At 44.2% G+C, this 19,643-nt stretch overlaps 1 protein-coding gene across 1 annotated transcript in view; it reads left to right on the top strand.

Moving 5' to 3' along the window:
- Scd5 (stearoyl-CoA desaturase 5) overlaps positions 1 to 15,782 on the top strand; it is a 44,342-nt gene extending 28,560 nt beyond the window's left edge. The window contains 3 exon segments of the mRNA XM_032916785.1: positions 11,575 to 11,582; positions 15,606 to 15,724; positions 15,726 to 15,782. Coding sequence (XP_032772676.1) covers positions 11,575 to 11,582; positions 15,606 to 15,724; positions 15,726 to 15,782 — 184 coding nt within the window.
- The last annotated feature ends 3,861 nt before the right edge of the window (positions 15,783 to 19,643 follow it).

The following is a 19,643-nucleotide window of genomic DNA, read 5'->3' as shown; positions in this document are numbered from 1 at the left end:
GAGCTTTAGCTGTGGAGTCACTTGACAGGAGGGGATGGGAGGGGTGGGAGGGAAAGGGAGGGATGAGAGGGGACAGGAGGAGGGGAGCCCAGTGTCTCGCCCACCTCGTCCGGCAAGGAAGACGCAACACGGTTGGATTCTTCTCAACAGCCTTTACTGCAGGACACCTTCTTTGTTGATACAGGGAGGCGACGGCAGCCAGCCCTAAGTGTTACAGCTCCAAGTGTTACAGCTTTAAGTGTTACCGCGCCGAGCGGCAAAGCTCCTGTCTTAGGTCGTTCCTGACGATGACTCGGCCTTACCCGTCGTTGGGTCACCCTATCGACACCGGGCCCCGTGTCTTAGGTTGGTCCGAGCTTGAGGAAAGTTGCCCGTCCCTGGATACAATGACCCCACATGACTGTGACAAAAATGATCTAGGGCGAACTCTTAATCTTTCAAAGAGGCCAGCCATATATTGGGAGAAGCACCATTGTCAATAGCGGTCATAGCCTGGTAAACAACAGCTTTGTGTCTGGCATGTTCCCTTTTTAAACGGCCAATAAGCCAGAAACATACTCCGCATCCCAGGAGGACAATAGCTCCCCAGGCAAACATGCCCGCCCATTCCTTAAAAAAAGGAGAAAGCAGGGTTGGGGATTTAGCTCAGTGGTAGAGCGCTTGCCTAGGAAGCGCAAGGCCCTGGTTCAGTCCCCAGCTCGAAAAAAAAAAGAACCAAAAAAAAAAAAAAAAAAAAAAAAGGAGAAAGCATTGGTAACCCATGAGGTAAAGTCTTCAATTGTGATGGGGTCCAGCCTAGTGCTGTTGAGGACAGCAATCTGCATCAGCAATTGTCTGGATAGTTGCTCTGCTTTCATGGACCAGTTTCCTTTGAGATTTCTTTGCTCTGTTGAGAATGCTGAGAAAAGTTGGCTTGCAAAGGAGTAATGCATAAACCTCTTAGGGAGGAAACGCAAGACAGCTGTGTCATATGATACAGTGCTTCAATTTGTTCTTGAACTAAATCTATCCTTTGATTGGCTAATAGAAGGCCAGATGCCAAATGGGTATTAAATTCTTCTTGTATCTCTAGCGCCATTGCAGTTCTTTCTACAATTTGATTGACAGTCTCAGCCGTCTGTATTTGATTGGTCATAGCGATTGCAGCTGTGGTAGCTGCGGCAGCAGACAGCACGATGGCTGAAATGATGGCTGAAATTATGGCTGTCGTAATTCCAAAATCTCTTTTGGTTCTCAGCAAATTAAGAATAGGAAAACTATCTGGGTCTGCCTCTACTGGGATTGGCACAAAGGAGGGAATCTTGACCATCACTGCGGTGTCATTGTTGCCATCCCAGCATTCAGCTAATACATCAGAGCTATTACAATTTAAAACACCATTACTGACATTAGTGCTTATCAGAAAGAAAAAAAGGTGATCTAACACATACTGAAGTACTAGTGGCAGTATTATGTTCCAAGAGGTTATTATATTGAATATTGGTCAACCTGGTATCATTTTTTCTGGTAGCCGAAACATTATACAGCGTGAAGTTCTCACCCATCAACCTAGCAAAGGGGGTCAGGGATGTATATGCCCCTTGCTCATTGGACAGCACCCACTGATACCAAGGCCAGAGATTATGCTTGCCAGTCTTATTTTCCCCCCAATCATACTGTACATGGCCAAGAGGAGGGGAAAATTCAAATCCCGGTAGGAATTGTTTTGTTCTATGGAATGGACTCTGACATGGGGTAAAATTAGGTGGAAACTCTTGATGCGGGGGGCAAGCGGGTAAGACTCTACGACGGGTAGAGCTATCCTGTGCATAGTTACCTTGCCCTGGGCGTGATGGAACACTACAATTATGCATCACAATTAGTGTTGTAATGTTCAGATCAGCAGAATTATCGACTGACATGTCCTCGCTGGGTGAAGAGACTCCCTGGGCAATTTGACTCAAAGCAGCCAGGATGATCCTGGTGTTCATTGCGCTGTCACTTATATGATTCAACCAATTAGCTAATGTGGCTCTACGTAACCAAATACAGGGCAGGGAAGAGTCTTTAATGGTAAAACATAAGGTATGCAACAGAGAAACGTTAGTGGCGGCATACCGTTGGGGCATTTCTCCAGTTGGCACTATACAGGGAACATCACACAAACAGGAGGTAGAGAAAAAAGTTGGCAAAACAGTAGAATTGCTATGAACTGGCATGGGTACTGGCCAAGATCTGGCAATAGCCCACAGGGTGATTGAATTAACCTGTATTATCATTCCCAGTAGTAATAGTAGGGTTCGTAGTCTCATCTTCAGGAAGAGCAGAAGGCAATTTTCGAGTCAAGTGCTCAGGTACCCAAATTGGATTTTCTTGATTCTTGGAAAACACAAACAGCTCCCTAGATCTTGAGATCACGGATCTGGGCCACGCCATTTATCCGGTTAAGACATCCTTCCACTTTTACTTCTGCATTAGTTATAGGTGTAGTAGCAGCATGGCGACCGCAGCAGAGCGCCATGCGATCCAAAATTAAGAAATTAGAGTAAAAAGAGCTAAAGAAAGTTGTTCTTTTGGTGTTCGTCAGCTGGCAATTCCTCTTTTTTTTTTTTTTTTTTTTTTTTTTCTTTTTTTATTAACTTGAATATTTTTTATATACATTTCAAGTGTTATTCCCTTTCCCAGTTTCCGGGCAAACATCCCCTTCCCTCCCCCCCTTCCTTATGGGTGTTCCCCTCCCCACCCTCCCCCCATTGCCGCCCTCCCCCCGACAGTCTAGTTCACTGGGGGGTTCAGTCTTAGCAGGACCCAGGGCTTCCCCTTCCACTGATGCTCTTACTAGGATATTCATTGCTACCTATGAGGTCAGAGTCCAGGGTCAGTCCATGTATAGTCTTTTAGGTAGTGGCTTAGTCCCTGGAAGCTCTGGTTGCTTGGCATTGTTGTACATATGGGGTCTCTAGCCCTTCAAGCTCTTCCAGTTCTTTCTCTGATTCCTTCAACGGGGTCCTATTCTCAGTTCAGTGGTTTGCTGCTGGCATTCGCCTCTGTATTTGCTGTATTCTGGCTGTGTCTCTCAGGATCGATCTACATCCGCCCTGTCGGCCTGCACTTCTTTGCTTCATCCATCTTGTCTAATTGGGTGGCTGTGTATGTATGGGCCACATGTGGGGCAGGCTCTGAATGGGTGTTCCTTCAGTCTCTGTTTTAATCTTTGCATCTCTCTTCCCTGCCAAGGGTATTCTTGTTCCCCTTTTAAAGAAGGAGTGAAGCCTTCACATTTTGATCATCCGTCTTGAGTTTCATTTGTTCTAGGCATCTAGGGTAATTCAAGCATTTGGGCTAATAGCCACTTATCGATGAGTGCATACAATGTGTGTTTTTCTGTGATTGGGTTACCTCACTCAGGATGATATTTTCCAGTTCCGACCATTTGCCTCTTAATTTCATAAAGTCGTTGTTTTTGATAGCTGAGTAATATTCCATTGTGTAGATGTACCACATTTTCTGTATCCATTCCTCTGTTGAAGGGCATCTGGTTCTTTCCAGCTTCTGGCTATTATAAATAAGCAGGCTCGATGAACATAGTGGAGCACGGTGTCTTTTTATATGTTGGGGCATCTTTTGGGTATATGCCCAAGAGAGGTATAGCTGGATCCTCAGGCAGTTCAATGTCCAATTTTCTGAGGAACCTCCAGACTGATTTCCAGAATGGTTGTACCAGTCTGCAATCCCACCAACAATGGAGGAGTGTTCCTCTTTCTCCGATCTCGCCAGCATTTGCTGTCACCTGAGTTTTGATCTTAGCCATTCTCACTGGTGTGAGGTGAAATCTCAGGTTGTTTTGATTTGCATTTCCTGATGACTAAAGATGTTGAACATTTCTTTTAGGTGTTTCTCAACCATTCGCATTCCTCAGCTGTGAATTCTTTGTTTAGCTCTGAACCCCATTTTTTAATAGGGTTATTTGTCCTCCCTCGGTCTAACTTTTTGAGTTCTTTGTATATTTTGGATATAAGGCCTCTATCTGTTGTAGGATTGGTAAAGATCTTTTCCCAATCTGTTGGTTGCTGTCTTGTCCTAACCACAGTGTCCTTTGCCTTACTGAAGCTTTGTAGTTTTATGAGATCCCATTTGTCGATTCTTGATCTTAGAGCATAAGCCATTGGCGTTTTGTTCAGGAAATTTTTTCCAGTGCCCATGTGTTCCAGATGCTTCCCTAGTTTTTCTTCTATTAGTTTGAGTGTGTCTGGTTTGATGTGAAGGTCCTTGATCCACTTGGACTTAAGCTTTGTACAGGGTGATAAGCATGGATCGATCTGCATTCTACATGTTGACCTCCAGTTGAACCAGCACCATTTGCTGAAAATGCTATTTTTTTTCCATTGGATGGTTTTGGCTCCTTTGTCAAAAATCAAGTGCCCATAGGTGTGTGGGTTCATTTCTGGGTCTTCAATTCTATTTCATTGGTCTATCTGTCTGTCTCTGTACCAATACCATGCAGTTTTTATCACTATTGCTCTGTAATACTGCTTGAGTTCAGGGATAGTGATTCCCCTGAAGTCCTTTTTTATTGTTGAGGATAGTTTTAGCTATCCTGGGTTTTTGTTATTCCAGATGAATTTGCAAATTGTTCTGTCTAACTCTTTGAAGAATTGGATTGGTATTTTGATGGGGATTGCATTGAATCTGTAGATCGCTTTTGGTAAAATGGCCATTTTTACTATATTAATCCTGCCAATCCATGAGCATGGGAGATCTTTCCACCTTCTGAGGTCTTTTTTTCAATTTCTTTCTTCAGTGTCTTGAAGTTCTTATTGTACAGATCTTTTACTTGCTTGGTTAAAGTCACACCGAGGTACTTTATATTATTTGGGTCTATTATGAAGGGTGTCATTTCCCTAATTTCTTTCTCGGCTTGTTTCTCTTTTGTGTAGAGGAAGGCTACTGATTTATTTGAGTTAATTTTATACCAGCCACTTTGCTGAAGTTGTTTATCAGCTTTAGTAGTTCTCTGGTGGAACTTTTGGGATCACTTAAATATACTATCATATCATCTGCAAATAGTGATATTTTGACTTCTTCTTTTTCCGATCTGTATCCCCTTGACCTCCTTTTGTTGTCTGATTGTCTGGCTAGAACTTCAAGAACTATATTGAATAAGTAGGGAGAGAGGGCAGCCTCGTCAGTCCCTGATTTTAGTGGGATTGCTTCAAGTTTCTCTCCATTTAGTTTAATGTTAGCCACTGGTTTGCTGTATATGGCTTTTACTATGTTTAGGTATGGGCCTTGATTCCTATTCTTTCCAGGACTTTTTATCATGAAGGGGCGTTGAATTTTGTCAAATGCTTTCTCAGCATCTAATGAAATGATCATGTGGTTTTGCTCTTTCAGTTTGTTTATATAATGGATCACGTTGATGGTTTTCCGTATATTAAACCATCCCTGCATGCCTGGGATGAAGCCTACTTGATCATGGTGGATGATTGTTTTGATGTGCTCTTGGATTCTGTTTGCCAGAATTTTATTGAGTATTTTTGCGTCGATGTTCATAAGGGAAATTGGTCTGAAGTTCTCTTTCTTTGTTGGGTCTTTGTGTGGTTTAGGTATAAGAGTAATTGTGGCTTCATAGAAGGAATTTGGTAGTGCTCCATCTGTTTCAATTTTGTGGAATAGTTTGGATAGTATTGGTATGAGGTCTTCTATGAAGGTCTGATAGAATTCTGCACTGAACTCGTCTGGACCTGGGCTCTTTTGGTTGGGAGACCTTTAATGACTGCTTCTATTTCCTTTAGGAGTTATGGGGTTGTTTAACTGGTTTATCTGTTCCTGATTTAACTTCGGTACCTGGTATCTGTCTAGGAAATTGTCCATTTCCTGCAGATTTTCAAGTTTTGTTGAATATAGGCTTTTATAGTAAGATCTGATGATTTTTTGAATTTCCTCTGAATCTGTAGTTATGTCTCCCTTTTCATTTCTGATTTTGTTAATTTGGACACACTCTCTGTGTCCTCTCGTTAGTCTGGCTAAGGGTTTATCTATCTTGTTGATTTTCTCAAAGAATCAACTTTTGGTTCTGTTGATTCTTTCTATGGTTCTTTTTGTTTCTACTTGGTTTATTTCAGCTCTGAGTTTGATTATTTCCTGCCTTCTACTCCTCCTGGGTGTATTTGCTTCTTTTTGTTCTAGAGCTTTTAGGTGTGCTGTCAAGCTGCTGACATATGCTCTTTCCTGTTTCTTTCTGCAGGCACTCAGCGCTATGAGTTTTCCTCTTAGCTCAGCTTTCATTGTGTCCCATAAGTTTGGGTATGTTGTACCTTCATTTTCATTAAATTCTAAAAAGTTTTTAATTTCTTTCTTTATTTCTTCCTTGACCAGGTTATCATTGAGTAGAGCATTGTTCAATTTCCACGTATATGTGAGCATTCTTCCCTTATTGTTATTGAAGACCAGCTTTAGGCCGTGGTGGTCCGATAGAACGCATGGGATTATTTCTATCTTTCTGTACCTGTTGAGGCCCGTTTTTTGACCAATTATATGGTCAATTTTGGAGAAAGTACCATGAGGAGCTGAGAAGAAGGTATATCCTTTTGCTTTAGGGTAGAACGTTCTATAAATATCCGTTAAGTCCATTTGGCTCATGACTTCTCTTAGTCTGTCTACGTCTCTGTTTAATTTCTGTTTCCATGATCTGTCCATTGATGAGAGTGGGGTGTTGAAATCTCCTACTATTATTGTGTGAGGTGCAATGTGTGTTTTGAGCTTTAGTAAGGTTTCTTTTACGTATGTAGGTGCCCTTGTATTTGGGGCATAGATGTTTAGGATTGAGAGTTCATCTTGGTGGATTTTTCCTTTGATGAATATAAAGTGTCCTTCCTTATCTTTTTTGATGACTTTTAGTTGAAAATTGACTTTATTTGATATTAGAATGGCTACTCCAGCTTGCTTCTTCCCACCATTTGCTTGGAAAGTTGTTTTCCAGCCTTTCACTCTGAGGTAGTGTCTGTCTTTGTCTCTGAGGTGTGTTTCCTGTAGGCAGCAGAATGCAGGGTCCTCATTCTTGATCCAGTTTGTTAATCTATGTCTTTTTATTGGGGAGTTGAGGGCCATTGATGTTGAGATATTAAGGAATAGTGATTATTGCTTCCTGTTATATTCATACTTGGATGTGTTATGTTTGTGTGCTTTTCTTCTCTTTGTTTTGTTGCCAAGACGATTAGTTTCTTGCCTCTTCTTGGGTATAGCTTGCCTCCTTATGTTGGGCTTTACCATTTATTATCCTTTGTAGTGCTGGATTTGTAGAAAGATATTGTGTAAATTTGGTTTTGTCATGGAATATCTTGGTTTCTCCATCTATGTTAATTGAGAGTTTTGCAGGATACAGTAGCCTGGGCTGGCATTTGTGTTCTCTTAGGGTCTGTATGACATCAGTCCAGGATCTTCTGGCCTTCATAGTTTCTGGCGAAAAGTCTGGTGTGATTCTTATAGGTCTGCCTTTATATGTTACTTGACCTTTTTCCCTTACTGCTTTTAATATTCTTTATTTTGTGCATTTGGTGTTTTGACTATTATGTGACGGGAGGTGTTTCTTTTCTGGTCCAATCTATTTGGAGTTCTGTAGGCTTCTTGTATGACTATGGGTATCTCTTTTTTTTAGGTTAGGGAAGTTTTCTTCTATGATTTTGTTGAAGATATTTACTGGTCCTTTGAGCTGGGAGTCTTCACTCTCTTCTATACCTATTATCCTTAGGTTTGATCTTCTCATTGAGTCCTGGATTTCCTGTATGTTTTGGACCAGTAGCTTTTTCCGCTTTACATTATCTTTGACAGTTGAGTCAATGATTTCTATGGAATCTTCTGCTCCTGAGATTCTCTCTTCCATCTCTTTGTATTCTGTTGGTGAAGCTTGTATCTACAGCTCCTTGTCTCTTCTTTTGGTTTTCTATATCCAGGGTTGTTTCCATGTGTTCTTTCTTGATTGCTTCTATTTCCATTTTTAATTCCTTCAACTGTTTGATTGTGTTTTCCTGGAATTCTTTCAGGGATTTTTGTAACTCCTCTCTATGGGCTTCTACTTGTTTATTAATGTTTTCCTGTGTTTCTCTAAGGGAGTTCTTCACGTCTTTCTTGAAGTCCTCCAGCATCATGGTCAAATATGATTTTGAATCTAGATCTTGCTTTTCTGGTGTGTTTGGATATTCCATATTTGTTTTGATGGGAGAATTGGGCTCCAATGGTGCCATGTAGTCTTGGTTTCTGTTGCTTGGGTTCCTGTGCTTGCCTCTCGCCATCAAATTATCTCTAGTGTTACTTTGTTCTGCTATTTCTGACAGTGGCTAAACTGTCCTATAGGCCTGTGTGTCAGGAGTGCTGTAGACCTGTTTTCCTGTTTTCTTTCAGCCAGTTATGGGGACAGAGTGTTCTGCATTTCGGGCGTGTAGTTTTTCCTCTCTACAGGTCTTCAGCTGTTCCTGTGAGCCTGTGTCTTGAGTTCACCAGGCAAGTCGTTTGTAGCAGAAAAGTTTGTCTTACCTGTGGTCCCCAGGCTCAAGTTTGCTCGCGGGGTGTTGCCTATGAGCTCTCCTCGGCCTCAGCAACCAGGAAGATCTGCGCCGCCCTTCCCGGGAGGTTCCGTGCACCCGGGTTCCAGAGAGCTTTTGTTTTCCTCTGGGGTCAGAACTGTGTGCAGCGTGCAGTCTCTTCTGGTTTCCCAGGCGTGTCCGCCTCTCTGAAGGTTTAGCTCTCCCTCCCACGGGATTTGGGTGCAGAGAAATGTTTATCCGGTCTGTTTCCTTCAGGTTCCGGCGGTGTCTCAGGCAGGGCTCCTGCCGCTCCTGGGCCCTCCCCCACAGGAACCCAGAGGCCTTGTACAGTTTCCTCTTGGGCCAGGGATGTGGGCAGGGGTGGGCAGTGTTGGTGGTCTCTTCTACTCTGCAGCCTCAGGAGTGCCCACCTGACCAGGCAGTGAGGTCTCTCTCCCACGGGGTCTGGGAGCCGAGAGACCTTTTTGTTTTTTTATCAGCTCTTTTAAGGTACGATGTACTCTTTCCACAATTCCTTGACCTTGGGGATTGTATGGCAATCCTGTAGTATGTATGACCTGCATTGTCTGGCAAAATGCCTGAAAGGACTTTGCAGTGTAGGCAGGCCCGTTGTCTGTCTTGAGACTATCAGGCTTTCCCCAGGCTGCCCATGCCTCTAAGCAATGGCTAATGGCATTACGAGCTTTTTCACCAGTCATCAGAGTAGCATGTATAATACCAGAACATGTACCAACAGAAACATGAGCATATTTTAAATTTCCAAATTGAGATATGTGTGTGACATCCATCTGCCAAAGTTTTAGCGGGATCAGACCACGAGGGTTAATCCCCACATGAGGAGGGTGGTGAAATTGAACACAATTTTGGCAACGTAACACCACATCACGAGCTGCAGCTCTAGAGATTTTAAATTTTTGTTGAAGAGTAAAGGCAGGTACATGAAACTTTTGATGAAATTCTCTAGCGAGATCAACCGGAGCAGTATGAAAAATAAACTCTCTACGAGTACTAGCATCCACCAGGGCGTTGTTACTAGTCATGGGACCAGGCAAATTAGTATGAGCTCGAATATGTTGTATGAAAAATTTATTTTTTCTGGCCCAAATCAAATTTTGTAATTCTAAAAGAATTTGACATACAGTACTAGTCAACCGAATTGGCCCTGCAATTTCAAGTGAGCGCACCGCATTAACCACATAAGCAGAGTCAGAAATTAAATTAAAAGAATCATGAAATCTTTTGAAAACTTCCAATACAATTTTACATTCTGTAATTTGGGGGGTACCTGGACTATATTGAATTAATACTGGTTCTTGAGAATCAACCATATAGGCACCTACACCTGTTTTGGAGCCATCTGTATAAATATCTAACACTCCAGACAAAGGCTCTGAGGTAGTGATCTTAGGAAAGATCACTGGATGTTCAGTAAAAAATTGTAGCAGCGGATCCTTAGGATAATGATTGTCAAACTCTCCATCAAAACTACAACGCAATATGGCCCAATCATCTATCAATGCACACAATGTTTCTACCTGAGCAGTTGTATATGGTATAATTTTCTTGGGTAAAATACCAAAATGTTGAATGCAAGATTTAACGCCTAACACAGCAAGCTGTGCAACAGCAGAAGGGTAATGTAGGTTGACGAAAAGTTCTCAGTATACACAAAAGCAGATCTTCCTCTTCCTTGTACCTTTTTAGTATTGCCTTTTCTAATCTTTCTAATTTTCTCAAGGATAATCGTGCTTCCTTCGTTAAAACACGGGGTGAAGTAAGCTGAGAATCCCCTTTCAGGATCTCATAAAGTGGTTGTAAATCTACATTGGGCATTTTAATATAGGGTCGAATCCAATTTATGCTTCCTAGTAATTTTTGAAAGTCATTTAATGATCTTCTCGTAGTTCAATTTTCTGAGGAGAAATGCTATGAGGAGTGATTTTTGTTCCTAAATATTCTCCCATTTGGCCCATTTGAACCTTTTCAGGTGTTATGAACAATTGATTGCTTTCAAGCACCTCAACCACTTTTGTATAGGCCGCTTCTAGGGTGGCTAGTATAAACATTTAGCCAGCCCCCTGGGGAGCTTGCCCAGCTGACTTAGGCTTCTAGCTACAGATGCAGGCTCCAAAAGCCAATTGAAACTTTTTATTTATTTGTTCCTTTCTTGAAAGGAGTTAAAGCTACATCAATGGGTGAATCAACCAGCATTTAAAGTTTTAACCATTTTTTTTTCTTTTAAACATGAAACACAAAACATTTAAGCAACGAGAAGCAAAACCCAGACATAAATTGACATACATCCACAGCTTGGTGCACCAAGGACAAACAATAGACACAGAAAGAACTAGATTGTGTTCCACCAAAGGGACCCAGACCTCCTACCTAAAGAACCCAGAACCAGAAATAAGCACTTCTCCAATAGGAGCCAGCAAGGAGGCAAGACGTCTCCCACCTCCTTCTGTTCCCAGGAGAGCTTCAAAAAACTTAAGCTCATTTCCTTCTTTTGCCAAAGCATCTGTGGAGAGTTCGGGAGGACTGTTTTTCTCAACCCCATTCTCTCTCTTGTCTAGGGTGTAAACTGTCTCTAGTCAGGGTCCAAAGACTAAAGGCATCTATGAGAATCGACTTTGCTTCTCTAGATTTTAACATAACTCTAAAAGAACACATACACAAAAACATTTTACCATTATTACCTTGTCCCCTTTTGACCACTACCACTACCCCAAATCTTTATCTTTGCACATGCTTTCAATTTCTGTGATCCTTCTGAATTCTGCTTACTGGGGCCTTTAAAATCTGTATCCACCACCTGAGTTCCCATTCGAGGGGTCAATACGAGTCTGGTGGTGGAACTGAGGTCGAGTCCTGCGCTTCCTTTTGTTGCTCTGCGGGAGGCCCCGGACCGGATGGTTCTACCTTTAGTTTCACTTTCTCTAAGCTGTCGGTGATGCTTTCTAGATTGTCTGACATTTCTAAGGTCAAGGCTTTTAAAGAATATATCTTCCTCACATCGCTTATATTCTAAACAGGCACGGACCATTCGCCAAAGAGGTTTTGGTCCGGGCTTAAGCTTGCTGTCTGTGGCTTCTCTATCCCACACAAAGAAAAAAGAAACAAAATTATAAATCCTGCCCACAAAGGATCAACTTGAAACAACATCGCTGCAGACTGCAGACCTTTCAGCCTCTAACCCAAGGCTCCCACCGTCTCTGCTCTCCTCCAGAGAACTTTATCGTCCCTTACCGTGAACTTTTTCCGACGTCGCTCGTCCTGAAGGTGAAGAGTTCTGAGATCCACGAGGATGTCCTCGTCCCCGTACGGGCCACCACTTTGTCGCGCCCACCTCGTCCGGCAAGGAAGACGCAACACGGTTGGATTCTTCTCAACAGCCTTTACTGCAGGACACCTTCTTTGTTGATACAGGGAGGCTGCGGCAGCCAGCCCTAAGTGTTACAGCTCCAAGTGTTACAGCTCCAAGTGTTACAGCTTTAAGTGTTACCGCGCTGAGCGGCAAAGCCGCTCGGCTTATATACACAAGAGTATGCTAATCCTTTTTCAGGGATTGGTGGGGCATGAGTCACCCCACTGCCATCCCAGCCACTTGTCCTCCAGAGATTGGTGCGGCATGAACCTGCATGAACCTCCATTAACATAGTAACGCCCCAGCCAGACTGACGTCAGGTGCAAAACCCCACGCATGCTCAGTACTGTTGTTAGGAGGGCGCCAGATTCACCTCATTATCATACAGCTGCTGCGCCGCTCCCTACAGCCCAGAAGGGATTGTCTCCTCTCTGCTGCTTTCTCCTCTCATCTTGTGTCTTGAGTGGGCTATAACTAGAACAGCCACATTATGTGTCCATTCCGGGCACAAGTAGAAGTGGGGACAGCATGGACTATGATGAAGGCAGGCAGATTTGCAAGGACAGAAAATAGGGCCAAGGAATGGGAATGAGGGGACAGCTAAGGAGCTTCAGGGGCCATAGGAGGTGGTGGTGGTGAGCTTCTTGAGGAATATTGAAAACTCCTAACTATGAAAATTCTTAGTGTCACTGTATTGTATTATATTGTGTACTTTAGATGGGGGGATTCTGTGAATTATAACTCAATAAAACCCTTTAAAAGGAAATGAACTGATCATGGGAAATGAAAACGGAAACCAAAAGGAGCTGGAGCCTCACTTTAGTTAGAATGACAGCGAACAGACGAAAGGTGTGCCTGGCCTTTCCCTCCCCCTCCTGCTCCTCCTCCTGCTCCTCCCTCTGCTCCTCCCCCTCCTGCTCCTCCTCCTGCTCCTCCCCCTCCTGCTCCTCCCCCTGCTCCTCCTCCTGCTCCTCCCTCTGCTCCTCCCCCTCCTGCTCCTCCTCCTACTCCTCCCCCTCCTGCTCCTCCTCCTGCTCCTCCTCCTGCTCCTCCCTCTGCTCCTCCCCCTCCTGCTCCCCTCCTGCTCCTCCCCTGCTCCTCCTCCTGCTCCTCCCCTGCTCCTCCCCCTCCTGCTCCTCCTCCTACTCCTCCCCCTCCTGCTCCTCCTCCTGCTCCTCCTCCTGCTCCTCCCTCTGCCCTCCCCTCCTGCTCCTCCTCCTGCTCCTCCTCCCGCTCCTCCTCCTCCTCCTCCTCCTGTTCCTGCTCCTGCTCCTCTTCCTGACCCTGCCCTTGTCCCTAACCCTGCTCCTCCCCCTGCTCCTCCTCCTGCTCCTCCTCTGCTCCTCCCCGTCCCTGCTCCTCCTCCCTCCTCCTCCCCCTCCTGCTCCCTCCTCCTGCTCCCTCCTCCTGCTCCTCCCTCTGCTCCTCCCCTCCTGCTCCTCCTCCTGCTCCTCCCCTGCTCCTCCTCCTGCTCCTCCCCCTTCTGTTCCTCTTCCTGCTTTTCTTGCTCCTCCTCCTGCTCCTCCTCCTCCTCTATAAAAGAGTTTAGCTATTGTGGGAAACAATACCAAATACTTTTTAAAAGTTAAGAAAGAGAATTACCTTACAATCCAGCAAACTTATGATTCGGTGGATATCCAAAGGAAATGCTTACAGAAGAGGAACTGCACATCCATATTTACTGAAGCCGTATTTATAATGGCCGAGACACTGAATGAATGTCAACCAGGGGCAGCATAGCTGAAGACAATATGCTATGTGAGTGTGTGATAGACAGCATTCCTCAGCCTTAATGAAGAAGGGCGTCTGTCATACGCCGTGAACTTGAAGGCCATAGCACTTGGGGTAGTAAATCAGGCACAGAGAGACAAATGCTGTAACATTGTGTACGTCTGTTGAACCTCAAAAAGTGAAACTCAAAGAAGCAGGGAGTAAATGGGGTCATCAGGTGCTGGGAGATGTAAGGAGGGTGAGAGGTATTGGAACACACACACACACACATGCAAACACACACACATGCGCACATGCTTCTACATACATACATATATATATACACACAAACTCTCATACACAGACATAGACACTCTCATATACATACACATGCACACACACTCATATACACATAATACTCTTATACACATGCACATACACACATACTCTCATACACATACACACACACTTCCATCAGAGAGAAGAAATCAATGGAAGAGATCCATTGTATAATATGATGATATATGTATCAACACTGTATTGTAAATTGTTGGTAGTTGGTTTTTAGTTTCTACCAGGAAAACTATAAACGGAGGGAATGTATAGGTTAATTGGCCCAGTTTAGTCATTCTACAATGTATTTACATTTTCCCAGTTTAGTCATTCTATAATGTATCTACATTTTCTCAGTTTAGTCATTCTATAATGTATCTACATTTTCAACATGTGTGCTTATGTGTCATACATACGTTTTTGTTATTTCAAAAAAAAATTAGTAGAAGAAAAACAAAGAAAGTCAAAGAGCAAAGCTCATTTGCCATGGAGATGCGTCTTGGAGAATGGCAAGGAGGGAAACAGGTCAGTGGGAGACGGGAATACTGCACGGTAGACCGGATATTTAAAGGCCAGATTTTTAATTCACTCTCTTGCCTGAACAGTCTCTTTCTCCCGCTCAAAGCCTGAAGGAAGTCTTCCTGTAATCACTCCCTCCCACAGAGACTACTTCCCTTTTATGAACTTACGTCAAAATAATGGTCTGCTGTCAGCCTCTTAGCATTTACCTTGAGGAGGGCAGCCCCGAAAGAGCAGCATCTTGTCAGCCATCGATGCTGAAAGCTAATCTTGTGTTGCTGCTGAACAACTGTGCTGCTATTTTCTGTTCAACTCAGCCTGTCTAGCAACTCAGTGAACGTTTCCGAGGGCTGGAGCCAAGCCTTTCGCCCGAACAGGCGGTCTGAAACAGCCTTAAATGCGGCAGATCGTAAAAGCTGACAAAATCTTTTATGCAGGCATCCATGTTTATTGCTGGTCTGTTAAAAGCCGTTCAGGAAACAGAACCAATCTAGATGTCCACCAGCAGATGGATAAGGAATGTCACACACGCACGCACGCACGCACACACACACACACACACACACACACACACACACACACACACACACTATGGGATTCTACACAGCTACAGAGCCAGGTGAACTCAGGACATACACAGGAAAATCACTGACATCAAACATTGAAATAAGGTAAACTTCAGAAGACGGTTGTTCCATGTTTTATTTTATATGTAGAGCCTAGATTTAAAATAAAGCATGTGCACAGATGTGTGTGAATTTACGTACATGCCACTCATAGAACTAGGAAGGGGATCGTTAGAAGAGGGGAGATTTTCAGGGATGAAGTGGAAGGAGTGGGAAAGAGAAGACGATCAGTAAGAAAGCAGAGGAGACTATCAGGGATGTGGGGGCCAGCTGGAGCAAGGCGGGGCAGCAGAGAAGGCAGCGAGGACGGGGAACAACTGAGAATTAAATATAATGACACATACGGAGGAAGGTGTTATAGTGAAACTACTACTTTGTATCCTAACCTTAAAAAGTGAATAAAGGAAAAAAATTTAAAAAATCAAAAACAAAACCAACCAACAACAACAAAAAAAAAAACACTAATGACATCCATTTGGGAGACGGCCATGGTGAGCGACATCAAGTGACACTTTGTCTTCCCGGATGAAGCCTTGCAAAATTACCGCCACTCGTTTCCCTTGGACTACTCTGCGAGTGACGTTGGCTTAAATCTCAACCCAACCTGGTTCATTGACTTCATGTGCCTCCTAGGACTGACCACTGACCGAGCCACGGGGGACAGAGCAGATGATCGAGGCCCGCAAAGTCAACCCTGGTGATGGCTGAAGCCCGGCCAATGCCGTCCACAGGGGCAACTCTTGGCATCCAGCTAGCGGCTTTAGGCTCACAAGTCTCTTGCTTGTTGCTTGTAGGAGGGGGTAGAAGGTGGGGAGAGGATGAAATCTACAGGGTCTGGGAAATTTTATTTGTCTCAAGTAATGTCAACCTTAACTATCAATGACAAAAGTCAGCCGACATTAGAACTATGACTCAGTATTAGAATGGGGACATGTGAGGCTTAATCGTCAAACATGCATAGCCATGTATATGTGCTCAAACGTGTTAACCAGGAGAGGATGAGCATGGAATTGCTTCGCTGTGACCCAAGAGAGCATTTCCTTTCCTTCCCTCTCAGGAGCACAGCAATGCTTTGAATCGCAGTGTCCAAAGAGCAGAGCAGTAAGGGAGAGGCTTCCCTGAGTAAGGGCCGTGCTCCTCCTGGCTTGCGGTTACCGTGTTGTGTAAGGGGGCTTTGCTGTTGTTTAAAAGAAAGAAAAGGTTTAAAAGATGAAGCCATGGGAGATGGCTCTTGTGGTATTTTCACTGTCTGTAACTTCACTGTCTGCTCTAAAAGGGATGATGTGTGGGGCTGGTGAGGTAGCTCAGTGGTAAGGGTCAAAATATGTGCTGAGTTTGATCCTTGGGACCCACATGGTGAAAGGAGAGAACTGAAGTCCAAGTCCTCCTCTGACCTCCACATGTGGTGACAAAGTGTGAGTGTGTATGTGACCCATGTGCAACACCCACACGCACACACACGATCACTTGTGTACACGCACCACACTCAATCACTTGTGCACACACACAATTCTTGTACAGACACACACGATCACTTATGCACACGTGTGCACACACACACGGTTACTTGTTCACAGACACAATCACTTGTGTGTACACATACACACATGATCGCTTGTGTGAACAGACACACATGATCACTTATGTACACGCACACAATCACTTGTGCACACAATCACTTGTACAGACTCACACGATCATTTAAGCATGCACATGTGTGTGTGCACACACACAACATACACACATGAGCACACACACAGATGATCACTTGTTCACATTCACACGACCACTTGTGTGCACAAACACATGATTGATTGTTCACCCGCACACACAATCACTTGTGTGCACACATACACACACGATCACTTGTGTGAACAGACACACATGATCACTTATGTACATGCACACAATCACTTGTGCACACAATCACTTATACAGACACACATGATCATTTAAGCATGCGTGCGTGTGTGCACACACAGAGACACACATGCATGAGCACACATACAGATGATCACTTGTTCATATTCACACAACCACTTGTATGCACAGACACGCGTGATCACTTATGTACAAATACAGTGGATGTATTCCCTGCTCAGCCCACTGTGTTAATCAATGCCTATGTAGATGTCCTATTGTCTCCTTCCTTTTACCATTTTAAAGGTGTATAATTCAGACATGCCAGACATCATATCAAACACAAATTAAGCTTTCATTCTAATGTTTATACACCTAATTCGTATTCTAATTGATCTCAGCCTCTGGTACATGTTACTTTGGGTACTTCTCCTAAATAAGTGTCTTCATTTTCCACACCAGGCCACTAACCCTTAATAACCAACAACTCATCTAGAGATATCAGTGTCTGTGGATGTGTCATGTGCATGTGGCCGTCATTGATTTTGCAGCAAAATATAAAGTGATCGTTATGTAGCTTCTGGATTAGAACAACCTGTGCATTAATTTACCTTGAGAAGGGCATGTGTGTGATGGGCAGAGGGCCCATTGTGGTAGGGGTGAGAGGGAGAGGAAGTCTCTGTCATGTTGGCGCCTAGTGGGTTCAGGAGAGATAAGAGGATTTAAAATGTAAATGTTAGAAAAGGACACGCTGCACCAACTGGGAGTTATGGTGAAGTTCTTCAGCTAGCAGGTGCTTAACAGTGTTATTTGGCCTTTAGAAATGTGCTAACGATAAACGATTTACAATAAATGGTTATAATTCATTGGCGTTCTTGTCTTAGATAATTGCATGTTATTTAGGGAATGTTCTCTCAAGCTCTGGACGCTTGGTGATCATTCACATTTGACAAACTCTAGATTACTGATGGCTTCCAGGCCAGGCATTACCCATCCTGTCTGCTCTGTGGCACAACCAGGAGGAAAGGCAGCTCATCTCCGTGGAATGGGGACCGCCATGGTGCTATTCCTCATTTCTTACCTACCAACACCAACACTTGCCAATTAGTTATTAATTAGCACTTACTAATTAGCTAATACATGGGAACCTGATCCTGCTTGTCACCAAGAAGAACATGACGGATGCCTTGTTTCCTTCCAGGGGGAAGAAGCTTGAGTAGAGTATGTTCTGTCCTCCCCTTATCCCTGATGTCATGGTGACCACATGGAGCCAGCCTGGGATGGTGGAGCTAATGCAAATATACTTCATACATTTGCCGCATCCTACCACCCGGTGCTAGCTATGGGGTCTCAAGAAAAACCCACCTTTCAGGATCTAATTTCCTTATCTGCAAAAGGGAATTAAGCCGGGAGCTGTCTAAGGTCCATTCAGCCCTAACACCATCATCATCAGGATTAGGTATGAGGCTATATCTGACTTTTAAAGTAGCACCCACACCTTTCTGGAATCCAAATGATCAAAACTGAGAGAAAATGAATCTACTTGGGAGGAGACAGAGGCTGAGGGAGTGGAGTACACTTGGCGAAATATCTGTATTTCATTCATCCCCCTAATGTGCTGAAGCACTTCTTCAACCACCAGGAAAAAACGACGGGGTAAGCACAGCATCTCTCACAGGATGCTCTGTCACAGTGCCAGATGCCGCCTTGAGCCCAGGAGACGTGAGCGGCGTGGCTCAGATACAAGCTGGACAATGGCGTGTAGAGCAAGGGGGTCACGGACCAGAAGCCTCCAGGCCTACTTTTGTTGTTCACTAGTCGTAAACGGTCACTCTGGAAGCTTCTTTCTGAAGAGGACTCAGCATGGAAGAACAGCTGTGCGTACTGCTCCTTTCTCCTCAGTAACAAAATATCCAAGTAAACGGCTTAAAGCAGCAGTTTTTATTTTGACTCACAATTTTCCAAAAGCTGAACACCGGCAAGTGGTAGAAATGAGGCAGGAAGAGCTCTGATAGGATTCAGGCATCAAAGGCATGTCCTCAGGGAACTACATCCTCTAGCCAGGACCTGCTTCCTTATTTCCATAACCCAAGCTGGACCCGCCTCCTCATTTCCATAACCCAACCCGGACCCGCCTCCTCATTTCCATAACACAACCAGGTCCCACCTCTCATTTCCATAACCCAACCTGGCCCCGCCTCCTCATTTCCATAACCCAACCCGGACCCGCCTCCTCATTTCCATAACACAACCAGGTCCCACCTCTCATTTCCATAACCCAACCTGGACCCGCCTCCTCATTTCCATAACCCAACCCGGACCCGCCTCCTCATTTCCATAACACAACCAGGTCCCACCTCTCATTTCCATAACCCAACCGGGCCCCACCTCCTCATTTCCATAATCCACCAATTTCTGAATCTACTCAGGAGCTTGAACCCTGTGGTCCCTTCACTTCCTCCAAACCCACTGACTGGTCACCAAACCTTTGCCACATGAGTATTTGGGGAATACTTCACCCTAAAACCCTAAAACTGTCTTTTTCTTTGAAACTCTGGCTCCTCCCCTCCTCATACTATTCTCAGAGGACAAACCTATCCCTGGGTTCGGAGGGGAGCAAGGACATAGGATCTGTGAAGGAGAGGTTGAATTTCATGGGTAAGGTAGCTTGGGGATTACTTATGAGTGGTTTCTTTATTTCAGTCCTGT

This window comes from Rattus rattus, chromosome 11 (genome assembly GCF_011064425.1).
Source record: "Rattus rattus isolate New Zealand chromosome 11, Rrattus_CSIRO_v1, whole genome shotgun sequence".
In the NCBI taxonomy this organism is placed as follows: domain Eukaryota; kingdom Metazoa; phylum Chordata; class Mammalia; order Rodentia; family Muridae; genus Rattus; species Rattus rattus.
This window is presented reverse-complemented; position numbering and strand designations above follow the sequence as displayed.